General features: G+C 38.3%; 1 protein-coding gene across 6 annotated transcripts in view; it reads right to left on the bottom strand.

Annotated features, from left to right (window-relative positions):
• Nucleotides 1-4,391: 4,391 nt before the first annotated feature.
• il1rap (interleukin 1 receptor accessory protein) overlaps nt 4,392-19,912 on the bottom strand; it is a 31,143-nt gene continuing 15,622 nt past the window's right edge. For 4 of the 6 annotated variants that reach the window (XM_088611037.1, XM_088611045.1, XM_088611054.1 and 1 more), the window contains 9 exons: nt 18,568-18,859; nt 18,172-18,361; nt 17,201-17,378; nt 16,866-16,937; nt 15,327-15,456; nt 14,646-14,794; nt 14,317-14,460; nt 11,371-11,514; nt 4,392-5,804 (listed from right to left, as the gene is read on the bottom strand). In XM_088611037.1, coding sequence (XP_088467163.1) covers nt 5,095-5,804; nt 11,371-11,514; nt 14,317-14,460; nt 14,646-14,794; nt 15,327-15,456; nt 16,866-16,937; nt 17,201-17,378; nt 18,172-18,361; nt 18,568-18,859 — 2,009 coding nt within the window. In that variant the 3' untranslated portion in view covers nt 4,392-5,094. Of the gene's footprint in view, nt 5,805-8,291; nt 10,497-10,535; nt 11,075-11,370; nt 11,515-14,316; nt 14,461-14,645; nt 14,795-15,326; nt 15,457-16,865; nt 16,938-17,200; nt 17,379-18,171; nt 18,362-18,567; nt 18,860-19,912 lie in introns of those variants that run through there. The other 2 variants (XM_088611073.1, XM_088611082.1) reach the window with 2 other exon arrangements.

Consider the following 19,912-nt stretch of genomic DNA (forward strand, 5'->3'; position numbering starts at 1 on the left):
GAGAAATATGTCTCATAGCCTTCTATAGTTGTAAAGTAATCACCTCTGCTTTCTATATCTTGGTTTCCAAACAGTAGGAAAGATATTCATATTTCATTCAGTCTTGAACATTTCTTTAGGTGGTTTCTTTGAAGACAAAATTCTGATAATGACAATACAGTATAGCTGTCATAAGTAGTGATGTATGTTATTCTGGATCAGCTAAAATAAGAGGCTGAAAGATCGAACACTATGAAATAATTTAGGGGAGAATCTTAGATTGACAGAAAACGCATGAAAATGTATTTTTTGTCAGTTACTTTACACTATTGTAAACTTCATACACATGTATAAAATAATTTTATTAAATATCTAATGTAACACCACAGCCTCCTGTGTTTCCAAAATTATATATTTAACCATCTATTTGTCTTTCTTCATATTATTTCTGTGTGCACTTGATGGTTTATAAAAATTGAACTTTATTTCAAGCCATATGCTTTTTTAAACAGCTTACCAGTATGGGGCACACACTGTACTCTGAAGCTGCACTCATTGAAATTTGCTTTTTTCCCCCAGTGAGAGACCCACAGTGATCACAGCAGAGTTTGCAATGACGGAGGAGAGATGCAGTTCTCACAGACAACAGTGCCTCAAGTTCACCTGCATCCAGCCAGTCTGGCAAAAGTATCCTGGCCATGTCAAGTCACCTAACCCAGTGAGACTTGTCCAGTTGGGTGACCCTATGCACAGCTGGCAAACTGCAAAGCCCAGTATGAGCTGGTAGAGGGATAGAAGATGCAACTGGAACGAATACCTATACTAGTCGACTTGGGACTGTCCAGACCACACTTTTTTTTTTAAAGTTGCCTCGTTAATCCTTGATGGAATCAACTCATGACTTCCTAGTAGAAACTGCAGGCTGTGTACCACAGGTCGCTAATGTATAAATACAAAAGATAAAGGTACTTTGAAATCTGAAATGGAGATACATGCACATTGTTCCATTAAAACTTATTTACAGAAAAGACCATAAAGCATGAACTTAAACAGATTATACAGATTTCCACAAATATCTTGGAAAATCTAGTGTGCTTCTTAAGAAAACGAAATAATAAAATTATCTAAATCTTTAATTATTGTATGTAGTCCTATAGTCCTGCCCAATCTCTTCTGAAGAAAATACAAATTGAAATTCCATACTTCTTATTAATAAGGATGTGGATGGATTTGTGTTTGTTTAGACATGTGCATAGCTTCTGCCTGTGGCTACCATCTGTTTCTTTCCTATCCACCATGTGCACAAAGTGGAGTCCTGGTGCCTCAACACTTGAAGAATGAATGCTAATCGTTTGAAATTCAGAAGCTTGTCTGACAAGTTGAAATTCTACACCCGTCCTATAAAGAAAGGTCAGTCCACAGCTAGCTACCTCTTAATCCATTGTAACAGATTCAGTGGCAGTGTCACTATAAACATCTTAAAGCAAAGTTTCTTTGCATTCAACTAGGCAGCCTTGACAATCATACATGTTTTGTGCGCTAATTCCTAAGAGCCATCAAAACCCCACCATAACTAAGCTGGAAGAAACAGATATCTTAGATACACACAATAAAATGTAAAACTAGCTGTAAAATGCAGCTGCCGTTAGAAAAAAATCTCTATTATCTACAAAATGTATTTACTTTAGGATGGGGAAATAGTTTAGAGTTCATCTAGGCCCAGCAGACAAAATCTCACAGACTACATACAGCTCTGTTATACAACGCCTTTTTAAGGCAGGTAGGATTCCTCCTAAGAGTGAAATGTGATGAAAAGCAAAGTGAACATGTGCTGTTAAAACTTTTGAAGTCTGCCTTTGGCAGAACTGTCAAAATGTCATATAAGAAACAGTTAAAGCTCAGTGCGGTTAGTCATATAGCAAAGTGAGACACTTCCTCGAAAAACATTGGCAAGTGAGCTGGAAGATCGTAACGACAGATTTTTGTTACAAAAGTATCCTGAGCTAAAAGCCAGCTTGTTTTATATCCAGTAAGAAAGAGAAACCAGAAGTAAAGAATGAAAGAAAGAGATACGGATAAAAAAGGAAAAAGATGAAGAAGAGAAGAAGAAACAGGCAGAAAATGAACGAATGGCTCTTTGATTATGCTAAATGTTAGGGCTGACGAAAGGGCTTACTGTCTCTGTGTCTGTCACGCCCTGTACACCTAGAGGGTGCTCTACTTCTCTCCTGTTCCTAGTTCCCTGTGATTATTCATGTCTTTCTGGTGTGTCTTGTTGTGTAGCCTATTTACTTCCCGTGTCTGCTCAGCTCCTTGCTCAGCTTTGACGGTACAGATCACCTGAGACCCGCCTAGCACCAGGTTGCTCCTGTCCGCGGCCTGAGGGCATAGGTTTCTTAACCGAGCCTGGGCTAACCCCCGTCTTGCCCCTTTTACCGCTTCGCATTGGGTCTCTACTGCTCTCCTTGTCATTCCACGGCTTGCCTTTCCTGACATCCGTGATAGCGTCATCTTCTCAACAGGACACCATGTAGGGCTCATTTTAAAAGAAACAATGTAAAAAAGACATCTTCCCATCAACTAATATTAAGTGATGTCAAAATGAAGTTTATTCCATTCCCATGAGGTCTGGCTGATTTGTGGTGTGTTGGTTTAGCTTCAGCCTATCACGTCATCAGTCTTACAGTACAGCAGAATAGTACTGGAACAGGAAAATCAAGTATTGATCATCAATGTTCACAATTTCATTGAAAAAGCTACCAAACAAAAAATGCGAAGCAAAGGATTCTGCGTTTTCATAACAACCCCTAAGAAGAAGACAGGATATGCCTCAAAATTGTGTAGGAGCAAACAGAAGTTTGTGGAGGCAACCAAAACCCTCTAGAGGATTAACAAAGGCTGAAGTTTATTATAAATTTAGTAGACATTATAATTATCCTAGTGGTTACTTAGTGGTAAATTAGGTTAAGTGGTTTGAAAGTTTTAAACAATGAAATTCTAATTAATAAAATTATATTCAACATGCATAGAGCACATTTTAAGCACTCCGTGTGTAATTGTATATTGCATGTTTTCTGCCTTAGAGCTCATATTAGTTTCCTAGGCTAATCAGGCTGCTTGTCCACTGAACAGCAATATCCACCCATTTGACATTCATTTGCAGTTCAAAAGGTCATTTTAAAAATGAAATGCTTTTAGTTAAGGTATGCAGGTCAAAATAGCCGATGTTATGTAAACACTGAAGAAAAAGGTCAAGTGTACATTGAAAATATTAATTATTAACCACAAACAAGTAAACTATGTGATAACTTCGCCCGTGGCGTGATGCTGCATTCCAGCTGGCTCACAGAAAGACCCAGAGCTTCATTGTATATCTCAGAACTGTAACCAGAACCAAGAAACTAATTACTTGCACTTGCTACATCTAATTGACTTGATTCAATAAACTGTATTTGTTATGAATACAGTGTATAGTATAAAGAGGTATGCTGAGCAGCGTACTACCTGAAAGTTTAATATTTTACAAAGGAAGTACTATTTCTAGCATTATTGGCATTGATTCCAGTAAAACCTAATAGCACACAATTATCCATTGAGTGGATTTGGTTTAAAGTTGCCCTAGATGTATTATGTAATTACTGTTGTTGTGGTGCTATGACTGGCAGTATCATATTCTTTTGCATATTCTGTTCTTTTGCTGCCTGTAATATCAGAATCATATGCAGTTGTTCTATTCAAATGATAAAAACAATATATTTTTAATATACAGTACTGATGAGGGACTGAAGTTCTGAAAATGAGCACTTAGTCACAAAGAAGTATATAAGGTATTAGAGTAATTGCTGGGATCTGTTAATTTAACATTTTCTAAAAGACAGAATAAAGATGTCTTGCTTTCACAGTTGCAGCAACTAATTACCTTCAACAAGGCATTAAGAGTGGAAGTAATCACATCTAATGATGTCCAACACTCAAAGTGTGAAACCAACTTTTATCACATGTGGAAGGACAGGACAAACACTCACAAACATCATAAACAGGACAAACATTCAAAGTGGAAAAGAAACTTCTTTCTGAGCCTGTGTATATTATATAAGAGCTGGAATACCTTTGCAGAGCATCTGTCCTGCAGGGCAGACACAACACATGTTGCTGTATTTATACTGAGGCTCAATTATTGTATTAATGTATGATTATGTATTATGTACTTATATTGAGGCTCTTCTAATGAAGCATTTCCCACAACAATTGTGCCCTTTTAAAAATAGTTCTTAATTTCTCTCTTTTTTCTTCTAGATTTATATAAGCAGAAACAAGCTTTCCTGTGTGTTGGGTCAGTTTTACAACCATGTTTTTGTCTTTCAGTTAATATAAATGCAATTTTGAGGTGAATAAATGTATTGAAAAATAAGAAAGATTAGCTTTCATTTATTGCACATTTTGCCTTAGTCGTGTAATTGGAAATGCTGACACAATACTGTACTTTCCATTGCATACCAATAACCTCTTCACTGCATTTCAGAGGAAAGAGTGACATCTAGTGAGATTTTAATATTCTGCAATTCTAAAACAAAGTGAAAAATTGTATTGAGACAGAAACTAATCTCTTACGCATATAAATTACTTTAAATATCTGAAGACATGGGTAAAGGTTCAATCGGAACAATCGAGCAAGTAAAAATTCATGCAATCAAGCACCTGAACAGCAGCAGGCAACTAACTCACTTGTATTCAAAACCTAGTGTACAGGCCTGGAGCTCCTTCTATGTGAAGTCTGAATGTTCTCCCCAAGCCCAGTGTTGGTACCTCCAGGTAGTCTGGTTTCCTCCTACATACCAAAGACATGCTGTGCAGACCAAACATACAGTACCTAGTAATGCGCAAACCCCATTCCCCTCAAATATAAATATATTAAAATAAAATCTGTTAAAAAAAGGCAAGCGCTTTAGTCATGCACAAATCCTGAGGATAATGACAGAATTTGTTTTATATCTCCAATGTATGGAAAAAATGATGTGCTATGGAGGACTATGTGTCTTAAGGACTAGACCTCACATTTGAATTGATTTATCAAGGCCTAGCGACACACCCCTCTCATGCGGGAAGAACATCATTCTAGAGAGCACACAGGTTGTTATTGTTGGTCATGTCACAGCAGCACTGGTCAGTCTGAGAGTGGACTGGTTGCCTGTTGTGCTCAAAGGATGGTTTAGGCCTTGTGTGGGTCCAGCTCACCTCTGTGCCATAGGCTATGGATTTACAGAGCCTTGTCTGCCACACAGGCTGTGGCATCACTTGGCTCAAGAAATTAACTGGGTCCTTACGCTCTGAGAACCTCACACAAGCCCTGCAGGTCATACAAGGACCATTTCTTTTCCTCGGCCTCTCCCCTGTCCTGAGGCCCGCCGCAGGCTTTGAGGCAGGCCTTGTTTTTCTGGGCTCAGAGGGCCCCTTCTTGACTGGAAAGGCGCCCACGTTCAGGTCCGAATGGGAGGAGGTGCTGTCAATAAGGCGGACTCCCAGGGCCAGCGTTCTCAACGGCAGCGCCAAGCGGAGGCGGGTCCAGAACCGGGAGCGAGGATGGCTGGACTTCTCCCCTTTCCACTTGATGACTGTCGTCTGTTTTAGCTGAAGGATTTCGCTGGAGGGGAAGCTAACAGGCTTGTAGCGGATGGCGATTATCTTGGTGTCGGCTGTGTGCTGGCAGAGCAGTCCTAATCTGCACTCAAGGAGGCTGATGCTCTTTTCTGTCATATAATCTGGACTTAGAATCACAATAAGTCTGCGACTTTTCTGTATAAACTTTAAAACATCTTCAGGTATATCTGAAATCCAGAAAGAAGACAAGCACTCATTTACAGTAGGTACCCAGAAACCTGCTGAGGCTTCCTTTACAACATATGTCACAATAAAAAACAAAAACATCTGGAGGCTGGATACTTATGGTTACATTTGAATAGACAGCTTTTCTTGAATTTATAATGTACAGTACACTCATCCTTCATTAAACAAGCACTTCACTTACAGTACAAGAACTCACTAAAACAAGCAATACATATACAGACCTCTTTTGTTACACTAGTGATCTTCCCTCGCTAATATGAGCTCCAAGAGAATGGCTCCCTCTTCCATCATCATTCTCTCCCCTCGGTCGTTGTTGTCTTAACTATTTTATCAGAAACAGTAAGGCTATTTTACTAGTTACAGAGTTGAATAGGATTTTGATTGTATAATTGTGAAGTGTTTCATTTTGATTATGCGTGCTATGAATGCACAGCATCACCAAACAGCTTAATGCTCTGTCTTTACTTTTATCATTATGGATTCCATAACTGCACAAGATTTATTAATTGAGAATTTTTGCTTGGTAAGACATTTTTGATCAGTTCACATTGTTCATGTGTACTATAGAGATCATGCAAATTTTATTTCCTTACATTACAGATTCGTAGTACTTTTAAACATTACAGCACACATAAAACGTGTTGGTTAAGTCTACTTATTGTAACATATATTAGCAATTTAAGGTGCCAAGCTATTCAAATACAGAATTTCGATTCAATTTAGAAAAGTGCCTAAAGTAAACTGATTTAAGTTCAGTTACAAGCACTTGGAATGAATCAGACTTGCATGCATTTTCATGAGAATTTAGTGTCACATTTTTAATTTTTTTCACCTTCAAGGAGACATTTTGGAACCAATTGTGCTCGTATAATCAGGGATGAGTGTATCTAGAAAGACATCTAGTTGACACTTACATACTCAGTCAAATACAAAAGGTGTTTTTAGAATTGCTCATTTAAGAACGGTGAGGTTAAACAGGTTAAGGATTACTCAAGACCTCCCCAGATTCTATTTTGCTTTTTGTCACCTGAAAACACTCTGGAAATATACTGCAAGGAGTGATGGTTCATTCACCCCAAAACACCTCCGCTAATTATACTGTATTGCATTTTTGGAAAACAGGCATATCTTTGTTCCAAGCCCGTGCTAAATCGCCATGAAACTACAAACCAAACAAAAAGGAGATGACCAGCATTCATGCCATCTACATACCAGGAACAGGAGAAAAGCATTGTCAGGATATCATTCAGAAATTTCTTGTTTCTTCCCCTTAAGTCTTTTACAGGCTTTTACTAAGCAGTCGGTTCACAAACTATGAGAAAAAACTGGTTTGACAAGTTGGTATCGTAGAAACTACAAAGTTATGGCTGGGCTCTTTCTCCGCAAATACTCTTGCCAACTGGAAACAGGCAAGGCAGGAATCTTAATCACATTCATCCCCAGACTGGCCCTGATAATTACGGTGTAGAGCATCTTTGGAAAATAAAAGAGCCTCATCTCATGTCCCTGCGATACCCTCACGAAACCCACACACCAGGAGAGTATTATTTCAAGTATTATTATTAAGGAGAGTATTATATACCAAGATTTTAGGTTTCAGCTATTTGAGTAGATTTGGTAGGCATGATTCATACATTCTCTAATTTAATCCAGGCAGGCACAATTCACGATTTCAGGAGACTGGAACATACAAGTGACAATAACTTCCAAAAGTCACAAAAAAAGTCAGCATTTTCATCTGCTGCCCTTCTCATTGTCTTCATGTTCACAGACGGAGAGCCTGAGCAAGACCAGATTGTTAATTACTGTAATTAGAGTACAGGATTAATTAGTAGGCTTGCAGACGGGTTTGACATCAGATGCGAGAGCCGATGTGAGATGTTCCACTCAACGCAACTGGAAACCAAGAAGGGAGTAATCACAAGGAATTATACTTCATTAACCTCGGCAGACTTTTTAAAGGTCCGGGGGTGAGAGTCAAGAAAACCATTTCCAATAAATTATGCGGTTTTCATCAGTCCAACCAGCTGTGCTAAAGGGGTTTAACGAAATGGATTCATAAAACTTAAATGTAAACAAAAATAAGATGAACGTGTAAGATGTGATCTCACGGTTGTTTAAAAAAAAACATGGATAATGATCATATATTTCTACATCTTATTTATAATGTAATTAATTCATTGGAGTTTGCCAAGCCACAGCGGTAAATCCAATTCTCTAGAATTTGTACTATAAGTTAGTATCGAGGACAAACCACTCCAATTACTTAATTGATACATAATTCACCCTCCTGCAGAGGTAAGAAATGATAAGTTGGCAACAAGGTTTGAAACGGAATGAAAAGGCCAGGGCTCCCCTTTTCACAAAATGATTCAGAAAGGGATGAGCTCTGACAGCTGTGGGATTTCCAATAATGTGCAACAAATATATAAAAGAAAAACAATAAAACCCTAGATAACACCATTACATCAGAAAGAAAAAAAACATTTATTTTTATGCATGAAATGCAAATGAATACTTACAGTACTGTATATACAACAACAAAATACAAGAAATTAACAAAAGACGAGGGGATGTGAAAATATATTTACATGTCAAGCATTTGAAAAGTCATGTGCAAAATAATCATAATGTCACTATATGAAAGCCAATGTACATTAAATAAATTGTCTCTCACAATTCATGATATCTACAAGTCTCTTTATAGCCTTAACAGCTTCTAGACTTAAATATTTATCAATTGTCTGCTATTTCTATATGAAAATGCTACATATGAAATTCATCCATACTTTTAGTATTTTTTACTTTGTATGAAACATTTCTTTCAGAAAATGAATACATATTTACTGCCTTTGTATATCATTTGTAATACAATGCCACACTATTCTTAAATCTCACACAGCAACCACTCTAAATATATCACCATTTCAAGTGATCGGAGGTTGTACTCTTAAAAAAGAAAGAAAATTATAAGTAAAATATGCCTTGACAACACTAAAGTTTGTGCTTTTTATTTGTTTCTCTAATACTTTGTAAACTGATGGATATGTTATAAAAAACTGCAATCTACTGACATTTGGTGTTGGATGCTCTTATTCTGTTAATTTACCATGACAAAGCCATACTGCTTGCTTAATTTAGTTTTTGGTTTTCCAAGCTTCCTAAATAATTTTCTTTAAATCTCCTAAAATTACCAATAACTAAATGAATGTCTGGTTCACAACTGGCAAAAGTAAAAAAATAAACATTTGAAAAAATAACAAGCTAACAAAAATAAAACGGCCATGTTACAGAAACTACAGGTTACAGAAATGATAAATTGATATGATTAATGCTTACACAATAAGCACCAGAAAAATATTACACCTACACAAGGGGACAGAGGTCCAAAGGGCACAGACAGGACACAAATACAAACTTCCAAAAACTGATGATTTGTGAGACATTAACTGATGTTGTAAGTCTGTAGTTTTTCATTAATAAACTAAGCTTAATGATCTGTAATATTCAGTCATTTCATGTTCCTTAAAAACATTCAAATGTTTAAGCAATAAATAATTGACTGACTAGCAAACTTCAATAAGTTCATAATAATAAAATAATAACTATCAGCAGTTTTTGTCTTACTACATGTGAAAATAGTGCCTACAGGTCTGTGACACTATATTATAAAATCATTATAATTAAATGGACACCTAAGTATAAAATAAGCTTATAAAAAGATAAGATAAATATACTAAAATATACTAACTTTGTAGCAAATTTGGAAAGGCACAGTAAGTGAATAAAATTAAAATAGGGGTAAAAAAATAAACGCAAGAAAATTCTGAATAGGGAAAATTTGGTAACATTTACAAGTGCATATAAGTTGCATTTCATGTTGCTGTAGATACATAAATAACTTTTTTGGGGTCAAATAAAATTTAATTGTTCACATAATGTTAATCATCTAGTTTAAAGCTTCTGTAAACTACGTGTCCGGGCGGATCATTTTCAAGATGTCTGCACATGTGTTATCGCACCAGTGGTGTGCCCTTGTAAAGTTGCAGTCTTTGGCGTGTCTTTTAGTGTTATTGATGAAAGGCCAAGTGGGGTTGCCAGTGCCTTTCAGTACAGCTTTAAGCCACACCAGACCACAAAGATCCCACCACAGCAACCTAAATGCAAGTAAACATCCTGGAATTGAATGTACTACTTCAGGTTTCAGAGTTTGTTTCTGTTTTAGGTCCTCTTAACGGTAGTTTTAATGAGTATTTGTGCAGTTTTTGACCTGCTATTTATACTATGTGATAATATACAAATAATTCTACAACATTAAACTAATAAGTTCTGGTTGACTTTTTCGCAGGGCACTGTCTCTTTCACCTTCTTTACAGGAAGCTCCACGTGAAGTTGTTTCCAGAACCTGGAAGATGTGTCTTTGGATTTTTTCCCCTTCCACTTGATCAGAGTGAGGGCCAGACGTGCCCTCTTCAGCTCCTTTATATACACTGCCTGTTTCACAGGCTTAAACTCAACCAAAATGACTCGGAGCTTTCCGGTGAGAACCATGTTATCGATGCCGGCTTTCAGCTCTAGCAAGGCCTGGGTGCCCTGCTGGAGATAATTTGGACTCAGCACAACAATGAGACGTCTGCTTCTCCGAACGAAGCTCAGGGTGTCGTCTGTTATGGCTGGGGAACAAGGCGTTGGAAAGTTAGGTTCTTCTTACTGCTGCAACTCTCTATGCACCTGCTGCTTTAGTTTCAAAGAATGTGACAGAATCCTTATAACTTAGAAAAGCTGGTGTTAAAGTGGGGTTTATCACTAAGGACGCTAAACAACAAAAACGCAAATAAAAATCCATTAAATTGATTCATTCCTTGTAAAGAGATCAGCAAAGAGAATAAAGCTGATCTGGTGTATTCTCATGTACAAATTATAGCTACGATTCGGAAAGGGTAAAATTAACGTGCCAGTTGCATGCAAAGCAGAAATATGAGTCGGAAATATTCCTGTCAAACCTGTGGGCCGTCACTGATTAATTTTTAAAAAGGCACCGGAAGATTTTGCCTCATTATTTCACCTCTGAGGCTGTGTGTACATGACAACAGAAACCTCTTTTCCTCAAAACACCTTCTCTCTCACAGTACCTCTGTTCCTTTCCATTCAAGTCCATTCCATGTCTTTATTACAGCCCATCCTTAATTTGCTGAGATACTTCCTTCAGCAAGATCAACTAAGTGACTAAAGTACCAGCTGGATCAAAGTTCTGCAATGGAATTAACAGGAAACGCCAAAGTGGTCTTCACTTTTAAAATATATCAGAAAAGTAAAGTACACTGTGCTAATGAAATGGTACTTGGAGGCATAGTACAAACTGTGGTAAATCACAGCACAATTAAGTGCACGTATGGTATTACCCACAGTACAACCACACAAAATAGAAAATACTATGGACATTCACCACCACAAACATTCATAAGATTAGCCTGAGCAGCCCCCACCTTTGTCTGGACAAAAAACAATGATTGTAATTGCACCTAGAAATCTCAGCAATATACTTACTCCCTCCAGGCAGGCTGTCTCTGTCAAAGATGCACACTTTATATCCCCAGTCATTCTCCAGAACAGTTCTGAGAGTAAGTAGCACAAACTCCTCCTCTTCTGTGTTCCTGGCATAGGAAATGTAGATGTCGTACTCCTTCCCATCTGACAACCAAAAACAAGAAAAACTCTTCAGATTTATTAAGATCTTTGATTTCTGAAGGCTATGGCCAAGACATTCCTAGAGAGAGCAAGAAACAGAAGGTCTAGCCATTCAGAATCTCATCTATTCAGACTAGTAAAGCATGGCTTTACTAGCAAAGGATGACTGGCTATGATTATGCCCCCCTAACTCAGAGAAGAGTGACTGTCACTTTTAACAATGAACTTATACTGTACATGGTAAAGCATGTCAAAAGATTTTAAAAAGCAAAAATAATCAAAACCTCTGATGAAATTTGTGAAGGGATACAATTGTAATTTTTTACCCTATCATGTACAGTATGTCTTTGTTGTAGAATGTATATAATCAGGCACAAATATGTGTATCTAGAATTATGAAATTGAAATTTAGAAAGAGCTAATCTTGGATATCTAAATTACGACATGTATGACAAGCTTTGTATCCTAACTTGCTAGTAATGTATAAAAGTGAATTAAATTACAATCAACATTAATCCTTATCAAACTTCAGTATAAAGCTCCACTCCACAAATGTGTATTTTCCAAAATGGACAATAATGCTCTGTATACTACTACCAACACCTCTAATTCTCAAATGATACACAGACAGTAAAATCTAACTTTAATTTACATATCTTATTTAGACAAACAATTCCCTTTGTAACAGCAATCTCTATAATCTACAGTAATCTAGAACTCAGATTTACACTAATCACCACTAAGAAAATATAGTCTGAAATTAAAAATAAAAATGGAATTACCTTTCTTAGGTAAATAAAACTGGATAATCATATTTTACTTAAAGCACTAGAAGGGTTATTGGATACTTTAATTAAATGTAAACATTTGTTCAAAGGAATAAAAAACATATGAAAAACAAAGCTATGACTATCATGTGAGAAATCTTGGAAACAGAAGACACATTTTTAGATGATGACATAATGAGATTCTAAATGAAGTGAAGAAATAATTTCTTGTACCTTTGTTTCACAATGCTTTTTTTTTGGTAAAAGGAGCATACAGTGATGTGAAAAAGTGTTTGCCCCCTTCCTGATTTCTTATTTTTTTGCATGTTTGTCACACTGAAATGTTTCAGATCATCAAACAAATTGAAATATTAGACAAAGATAACACAAGTAAACACAAAATGCAGTTTTTAAATTAAGGTTTTTTATTATTAAGGGAAAAAAAAACCTACATGGCCCTGTGTGAAAAAGTGATTGCCCCCTAAACCTAATAACTGGTTGGGCCACCCTTAGCAGCAACAACTGCAATCAAGCGTTTGCGATAACTGGCAATGAGTCTTTTACAGCGCTGTGGAGGAATTTGGGCCCACTCATCTTTGCAGAATTGTTGTAATTCAGCCACATTGGAGGGTTTTCGAGCCTTAACCGCTTTTTTTAGGTCATGCCACAACATCTCAATCAGATTCAGGTCAGGACTTAAACTAGGCCACTCCAAAGTCTTCATTTTGTTTTTCTTAAGCCATTCAGAGGTGGACTTGCTGGTGTGTTTTGGATCATTGTCCTGCTGCAGAACCCAAGTGCGCTTCAGCTTGAGGTCACGAACAGATGGCCAGACATTCTCCTTCAGGATTTTATGGTAGACAGCAGAATTCATGGTTCCATTTACCACAGCAAGTCTTCCAGGTCCTGAAGCAGCAAAATAGCCCCAGACCATCACACTACCACCACCATATTTTACTGTTGGTATGATGTTCCTTTTCTGAAATGCTGTGTTACTTTTACGCCAGATGTAATGGGACACACAACTTCCAAAAAGTTCAACCTTTGTCTCGTCACTCCACAGAGTATTTTCCCAAAAGTCTTGGGGATCATCAAGATGTTTTCTGGCAAAACTGAGACGAGCCTTTATGTTCTTTTTGCTCAGCAGTGGTTTTCGTCTTGGAACTCTGCCATGCAGGCCATTTTTGCCCAGTCTCTTTCTTATGGTGGAGTCATGAACACTGACCTTAACTGAGGCAAGTGAAGCCTGCAGTTCTTTGGATGTTGTTGTGGGTTTTTTGTGACCTCTTGGATGAGTCGTCGCTGCGCTCTTGGGGTAATTTTGGTCGGCCGGCCACTCCTGGGAAGGTTCACCACTGTTCCAGGTTTTCGCCATTTGTGGATAATGGCTCTCACTGTCGTTCGCTGGAGTCCCAATGCTTTAGAAATGGCTTTATAACCTTTTCCAGACTGATAAATCTCAATTACTCTGTTTCTCATTTGTACCTGAATTTGTTTGGATCGCAGCATGACGTCTAGCTTTTGAGGATCTTTTTGGTCTACTTCACTTTATCAGGCAGGTCCTATTTAAGTGATTTCTTGATTGAGAACAGGTGTGGCAGTAATCAGGCCTGGGTGTGGCTAGAGAAATTGAACTCAGCTTTCCAAAGATGTGATAAACCACAGTTGATTTATGTTTTAACAGGGGGGGCAATCACTTTTTCACACAGGGCCATGTAGGTTTGGATTTTTTTTTCCCCTTAATAATAAAAACCTTCATTTGAAAACTGCATTTTGTGTTTACTTGTGTTATCTTTGTCTAATATTTCAATTTGTTTGATGATCTGAAACATTTCAGTGTGACAAACATGCAAAAAAATAAGAAATCAGGAAGGGGGCAAACACTTTTTCACACCACTGTATATCTTCAAGGACCATAAGAGAATTTATTCAAAACTACAAGCAAACCAGTTTGGTGAGCAAATTATATTGAAAAGAACCTGTTTTCCAGTCAATTGTTCTGCACTGTGGAACTCAAAAGCGTAAGAAAAAGGCCTACCTCCTACGGTCTCGTCAGTTCCAAAGTAAGCTCGGTACAGCAGCACCAGTTCCAGCCAGTACACGTGGTAAATCACTATTAATATAACCATGAGGAAGAGGGTAACACCAAGGCCGCAGCCAAGCTCTATGGACGGAATGTAAGCTGAATGTGGAAAAAAAGCAGTAATGAGATTGGTCAGTAAAGATCGGTCATATTCAGGCCAAAACCCAAATACAAAAAAGCCTTGTTCTCCAAAACACAGCATGAGAGAGAATCCCGACTTTCAAACATGCTAAAGTAAGCTTTAACTTTCTTTTTCTTAACTCAGTTAGCTTAGAACCACTTGCCTTGTGCAGCAACTCTGGCCTTGCTGTTCACCTCTCCCAATTTATTTTTTGCAAAGCATGCGTAGTCTTTTTTCAGGTCCTCGGAGGTGAACTTGTCAATCTGCAGGATTCGTCTTATACTCTTGTGCCCCAGCTGTTCATGAACTTCACTGGAGGAAAAGGAAACTGCAGTTTAAAAGGGCATTGCTTCTCAGAGGTTTATTCTTTTTGTTTTGATGGGGAGGGTCCTGAAACTGAGGAAAATGTCGTGGCTAACCGAAAATCTTGACAAAGTGTCTTCAAATGCGGTGTCGTGCAGGCATCCTTTGAAAATGCTGCAACCCACATATCAATCAAGAGAGACACAACACAAACAAGTAAAGCACTGATCTTACACTGGTTACACAGGCAGGCCGAAGGAACTGAACCTTTTCAAGAGAGAAGACTACAGGCAAACCTGACAAGTATTCAATATCATGAAAGGCACTGACAAAGTAAGCCTGACGCAATTCATCTGAATAAACAGTGAAACATAAACTGAAGGATTCCATGGAAGTGTATTTAAAACAATAAAAAGGAGGCACTTTTAAGCAAAGGGATGTGGAAGAGAAGAAAAAGCAATCATTATTAATATTTGTACTGTATGTATATGTATTTTTAAATACAGGGCCTTCAGTGCCTAAAATAAGGAAATACGCAGACCTGGAGTTGATCTTCATCCTTTTGTCGGAATTTGGATCCACTCTTTTGCCATTCACAGACCACCACACTTCAGTGACCGAGTCTTTCAGATAGTGAAAATATGCCTCACAGAGCAATTCAGCCGTCTCTCCTAGGAACAAAATATTAGGAAACAAAGGATGACAGCAATGAATATGGAATTATAATTATTATTTATGTTTTAGAAGAAGGTTAGATATCTATTGTACTATACATTCAAGTATTTCTTTGTTTTCAAAAAGCAGGATGGTAACAACTTTGTTACAAGTCCTTTCATTCTTCTCTAGGTGTTACTAAGATGAGGAAAACCTCCTAAATTGCTACAGACATTAAGTGTAAGTAACAGGGGAAAGCTGCAATCATTCATCATGGTGGACAGTAACTGCCTATAATCCACTTAAATCAATGATACAGCAAATGCAGATCATCTGAGGGTTAATTGGGTTAATTTGTGCTGCCATTCTCTAAAAAGCATAGGAGTTGGTTTTCAAGGATCAGTACTGTAAGTGCAGCCCACAGCTATAAAGGCAGAAAAGTCTAAGTTCAGACATCGAATGACTGTCTTAATCACTGAGAGCCACTTCTGTTCCTGGAGGGCTGCCATGTCTCCTGGTCACTTAATGGCTTCATTTGAATCAAATGTTTATTTAATTTGTTTATATTACCACGGTTTCAAGTTTTTTACTCCTTGTGGACTGCAGCCCTCCAGCACCAGGAGAGTGTCTGCCCTGTTCTGCTCTTGGTCAAGACTGGGTCTGTATGCCCTCAACTTTGTGTGGTAGCAGGAAGAAGCTCAAGAGAAAGATGAAGGAGGGCTTACTGATTACTACTAATGCAATCATGCATTCACTTTGTAACTACAGTGTAAAGTTCACTCTAAGTTTCCTACCATTACATCTTGCATTCAGAACCTTGCAATCAAATAATAGTTGGCTTATTGCCTCTATGTCCACATTTTCTTCTAATAATCCCTTCATTTATATGGAGCTTTTCAACCCAAGTAACCTCAAAGCACTTCAAATATAGGAGGTTGCTCATGTGCTCTATCACTGATCTGCAGCCCCCCTCCACCAAGTGATGCATGGCAGCCCCACTGCACAGCTGATCAGGGAAGGGAATGGGAGATTTCTTCAGTCGAATTAAGTAAGAACCTCAATGAGACCAGACTAGGGAACTGAGCCAGTAAATGAGGATGAAAACCCTTAAGGACAGTACCTTGGGTTCTTTAATGACCAATTCAGAACCTCATTTTAACCTTATCTTATTCGAAGGCTGGCATCTTCTACAGCTCAGTGCCCCTGGCTGCCATACTGGGGTATCAATCTGGGCATTATGGTCCAGATGGAAGAGTGTCACCTACTGGACCACCAACACAGTTACAGCAGTAACTCTGTAGTATTTAGAAGTCTCCCATCCCACTACAGACCAGGCCCATTCCTGCTGAAATGCAGAAGAGCTGGTAACACTATGGTTGCCAGTAAAGAGCAAAAGCAAAATGAACAGATTTTATTTTTAAATTACCAAGTGTCACAGTGAAAGTAAGTTCTTTATTTGGAATGTGGATCACTGGTTTGTACTGTAAACGAGACGAACCTGAAAAACAGAGAGGTGACTTCATTATAACAAATTTCTTTTAAATGAGCACAAAGATTGTATTGCCTATATTAACACATACAAGTCTGCATTATTTTACAGCTCTCTTTGAGGCCTTCATGAATAGAACACAATAAGAATAACTGCAAAAGGCTGAAACATACATGAAAAGTAGGAAAATCTGGCTGAGTATGGTGAAAAGCAATTTTTAGATTATCTTTGGTTTTACCATTTGCTTTCAACACAATAACCGTTAAGCTTACCAACAGCTTTGACATTTATGGTCCGAGTGAGCGTCACTGGTCTGCCATTTTCCAAATAGTTCACCACACAGGTGTAGTTCCCTTTACGAATTTCCCTCATGATGTAAAAAATGAATTTATTGTTCTTCACAGCGCGGTCAGAGTTACCATACTTCCCATTAATCCAGGGGTGACAATTCTATGTGACAGAAACCAAGATGTAGATGTCAAAACAAATTGTGCATCAATTCAGACACATGCATGAACTGCCACCAATGTTTAGATATCTTAGATAGCGTACACAGCAGGGATGTGCATCTGAACCACTGTCGCAGCCCAAGACACTGGGACACAGCCCAGACAAGCACCAAAATCGCTACACTGGAAGACTGGTCACATGCTGTGAGGAGTGTTAGTGCCATTGAGAGTCCCAGGGCATGATATCTCTCTCTTCAACTAGAAGAGATCTCAACCCTAAACTCTACTGTACCTCCAGCAAATGACAGGCACCATTCTCACCCATTCAGGTCTCAGTACCACTGTAGCATGATCAGACCCCTGTTGAAAACACTATCTCAGACTTGCCTCTGAATGCACAATCAAAGCCCAGCAAAGGCAAGCATGAAACCCCAACATAACTGATTTCTTGATTTTTCCTCGAGACAGAACAGCTGCATCAGGTTTACTTCTGATTCAAAGTCTTATAGACTCTTACACAATTCATATAGAGATTTTAGAACATTTTCTTTTGTATTCGAATTTTAATTCTAAGATTTTACAGCTGAGAATAAACATCGATGAGTTACAGTCAAGTAAAAACACCTGCAAAATAGATCAGCACATAGTACCATTATTAATGGCATTACAAATGATCACATTTTTTTGCTGAGGAAATGAGTGCTTTCTTCTCAAGCATAGTCCTAAAAACAAGATCTGAATGGCAGGAGGCTGATTCACCTCTTAGTGTACTGCTTTCATTGGTTCTTACCTACCTCATGCCAGGTGACATCATATTTAGCTGCTGGTGGTATAAATTCTCCAATATCGGGACAGGTGAGCTCCTGCTTTTCTTCTATGGGGATCAAAGCAGTGACTGTCTCCATCTGATCATTAACACAGGAGCCATTGTTTTTCTCGAGAACTGTCAGGCCTACCGAGGCCTTCACGCAGTAGCTTACATTTCTGAAAATGTTAAGAAAAAACGGAATCTTTCTGAGATGACAGACTTGTAACCACATTAATTATCAAACAGTAAACTACAAAACTCAATACGTCATGCGGGATGAGACATCGCCTGAACATAATGGTTTAAATCCATATTTGCTGAGTGCTCATCACAACAAGGCACACTGTAAAATCCCAATGAGTTTATACTAATGAGTCCATACCTCAGCAGACAGACATACTCTCCGGTGTCATTTAATAGGGCAGGCTGGAACCACAACTTCTCCTTCCGTTCAACAATTCTGTGGTCTGGGAGACTGAAATCCACTGGCTGCTCAGAGCCCTGATCTGGCTTTGCCTTCCAGAACCACTTCAGACTCAGATCCTTGGACTGGGCAAAGCTGGAGTTACATGTTCCAGAAAACAAGGGGCATTTCAGTCTTCCTGGCTCACCATCATAAATCTTCACACCTTTCGCTGACTCTCTATCACAGATGTCCTGATCATGGCAGTGTTCTTGAGGAGAACAAGAATATCGGGATGAGAACAATGACAAGAACGAGGAATAGCACATTCCTTAAAAGTAAGAATGTAGGGATTGCAAATCACAGACTGTATTTTTAAACAAATTACAGACTACCACCAGTGATTCAGAGCTACGCTGCATTAAAAAAAGGAATCATGCATGGAATAGCAAATGTCTTGGTATAGTGATAACAACGGAAGAAGAACATTCAAATAACAATCAATAATAGATAAAACGTTCCTAAAACGGTGTAATACTCATCAGTTACCTATGGCTTTGAGCTCTACATCACAGTTCCCTTCACTTGCAGGGCTTTTGGCCAAGTCAAAATCAAGTCACAATAATAGACAAACACAATCTGCTTAAACTAATAACACACAAACAGGTCACATGGTCAATCACATGGTGCTGGAGTTAGGGGGTGGAAAGCTCCTGCCACCAGGACACCCGCCCCTGTTGGACGACTTTAATTTGAGGGCTTCTTGGAGAGGAAGAAGTACCACCACTGAGTGCAGGAGGGGATTTTATTGGTTGGGATTGAATGTATATGTTTGGCAAAATTCAAACGAATAAGGAATCGCTGACAAAAATGAAGCGGACTTTCTGTAACATCTGAAGTACTCGGCTCAGGCTTGTTGGGACACCAGACTGTAGCACAGCCGACTCTTGGTTGAAGTCCTGGTTAGACAATCACCTGCTCAGGACTTACTGCCACTCCATGTGCCTTGTGCACCAATACTGCACAGACTGCAGGTGTTCCAATAAATAAACCACATCTATCACTTGTCATGTGCAATTTGGAGAACGTATGACATCATGATAGATCCCTTTCCTTTGCAGAGCATACAAGGCATGAATCACAAACATTAACTGGAGGATATGTTTACAAACATGCCAAGTTTGTAATGCAAAGATGATTTTTAGGGAATTATTCAAATAAACACAATAAAATGGTAGTTACAAGAAATAAAGTGGAAGGATGTGAACGGGTACTGTGTTCTTTCATTCTTGGGAGTTCCTCCACAAAGACATTAAGAATTTGT

Source organism: Lepisosteus platostomus, chromosome 2 (assembly GCF_059453375.1).
Source record: "Lepisosteus platostomus isolate fLepPlt1 chromosome 2, fLepPlt1.hap1, whole genome shotgun sequence".
NCBI classification, from domain to species: Eukaryota; Metazoa; Chordata; class Actinopteri; order Semionotiformes; family Lepisosteidae; genus Lepisosteus; species Lepisosteus platostomus.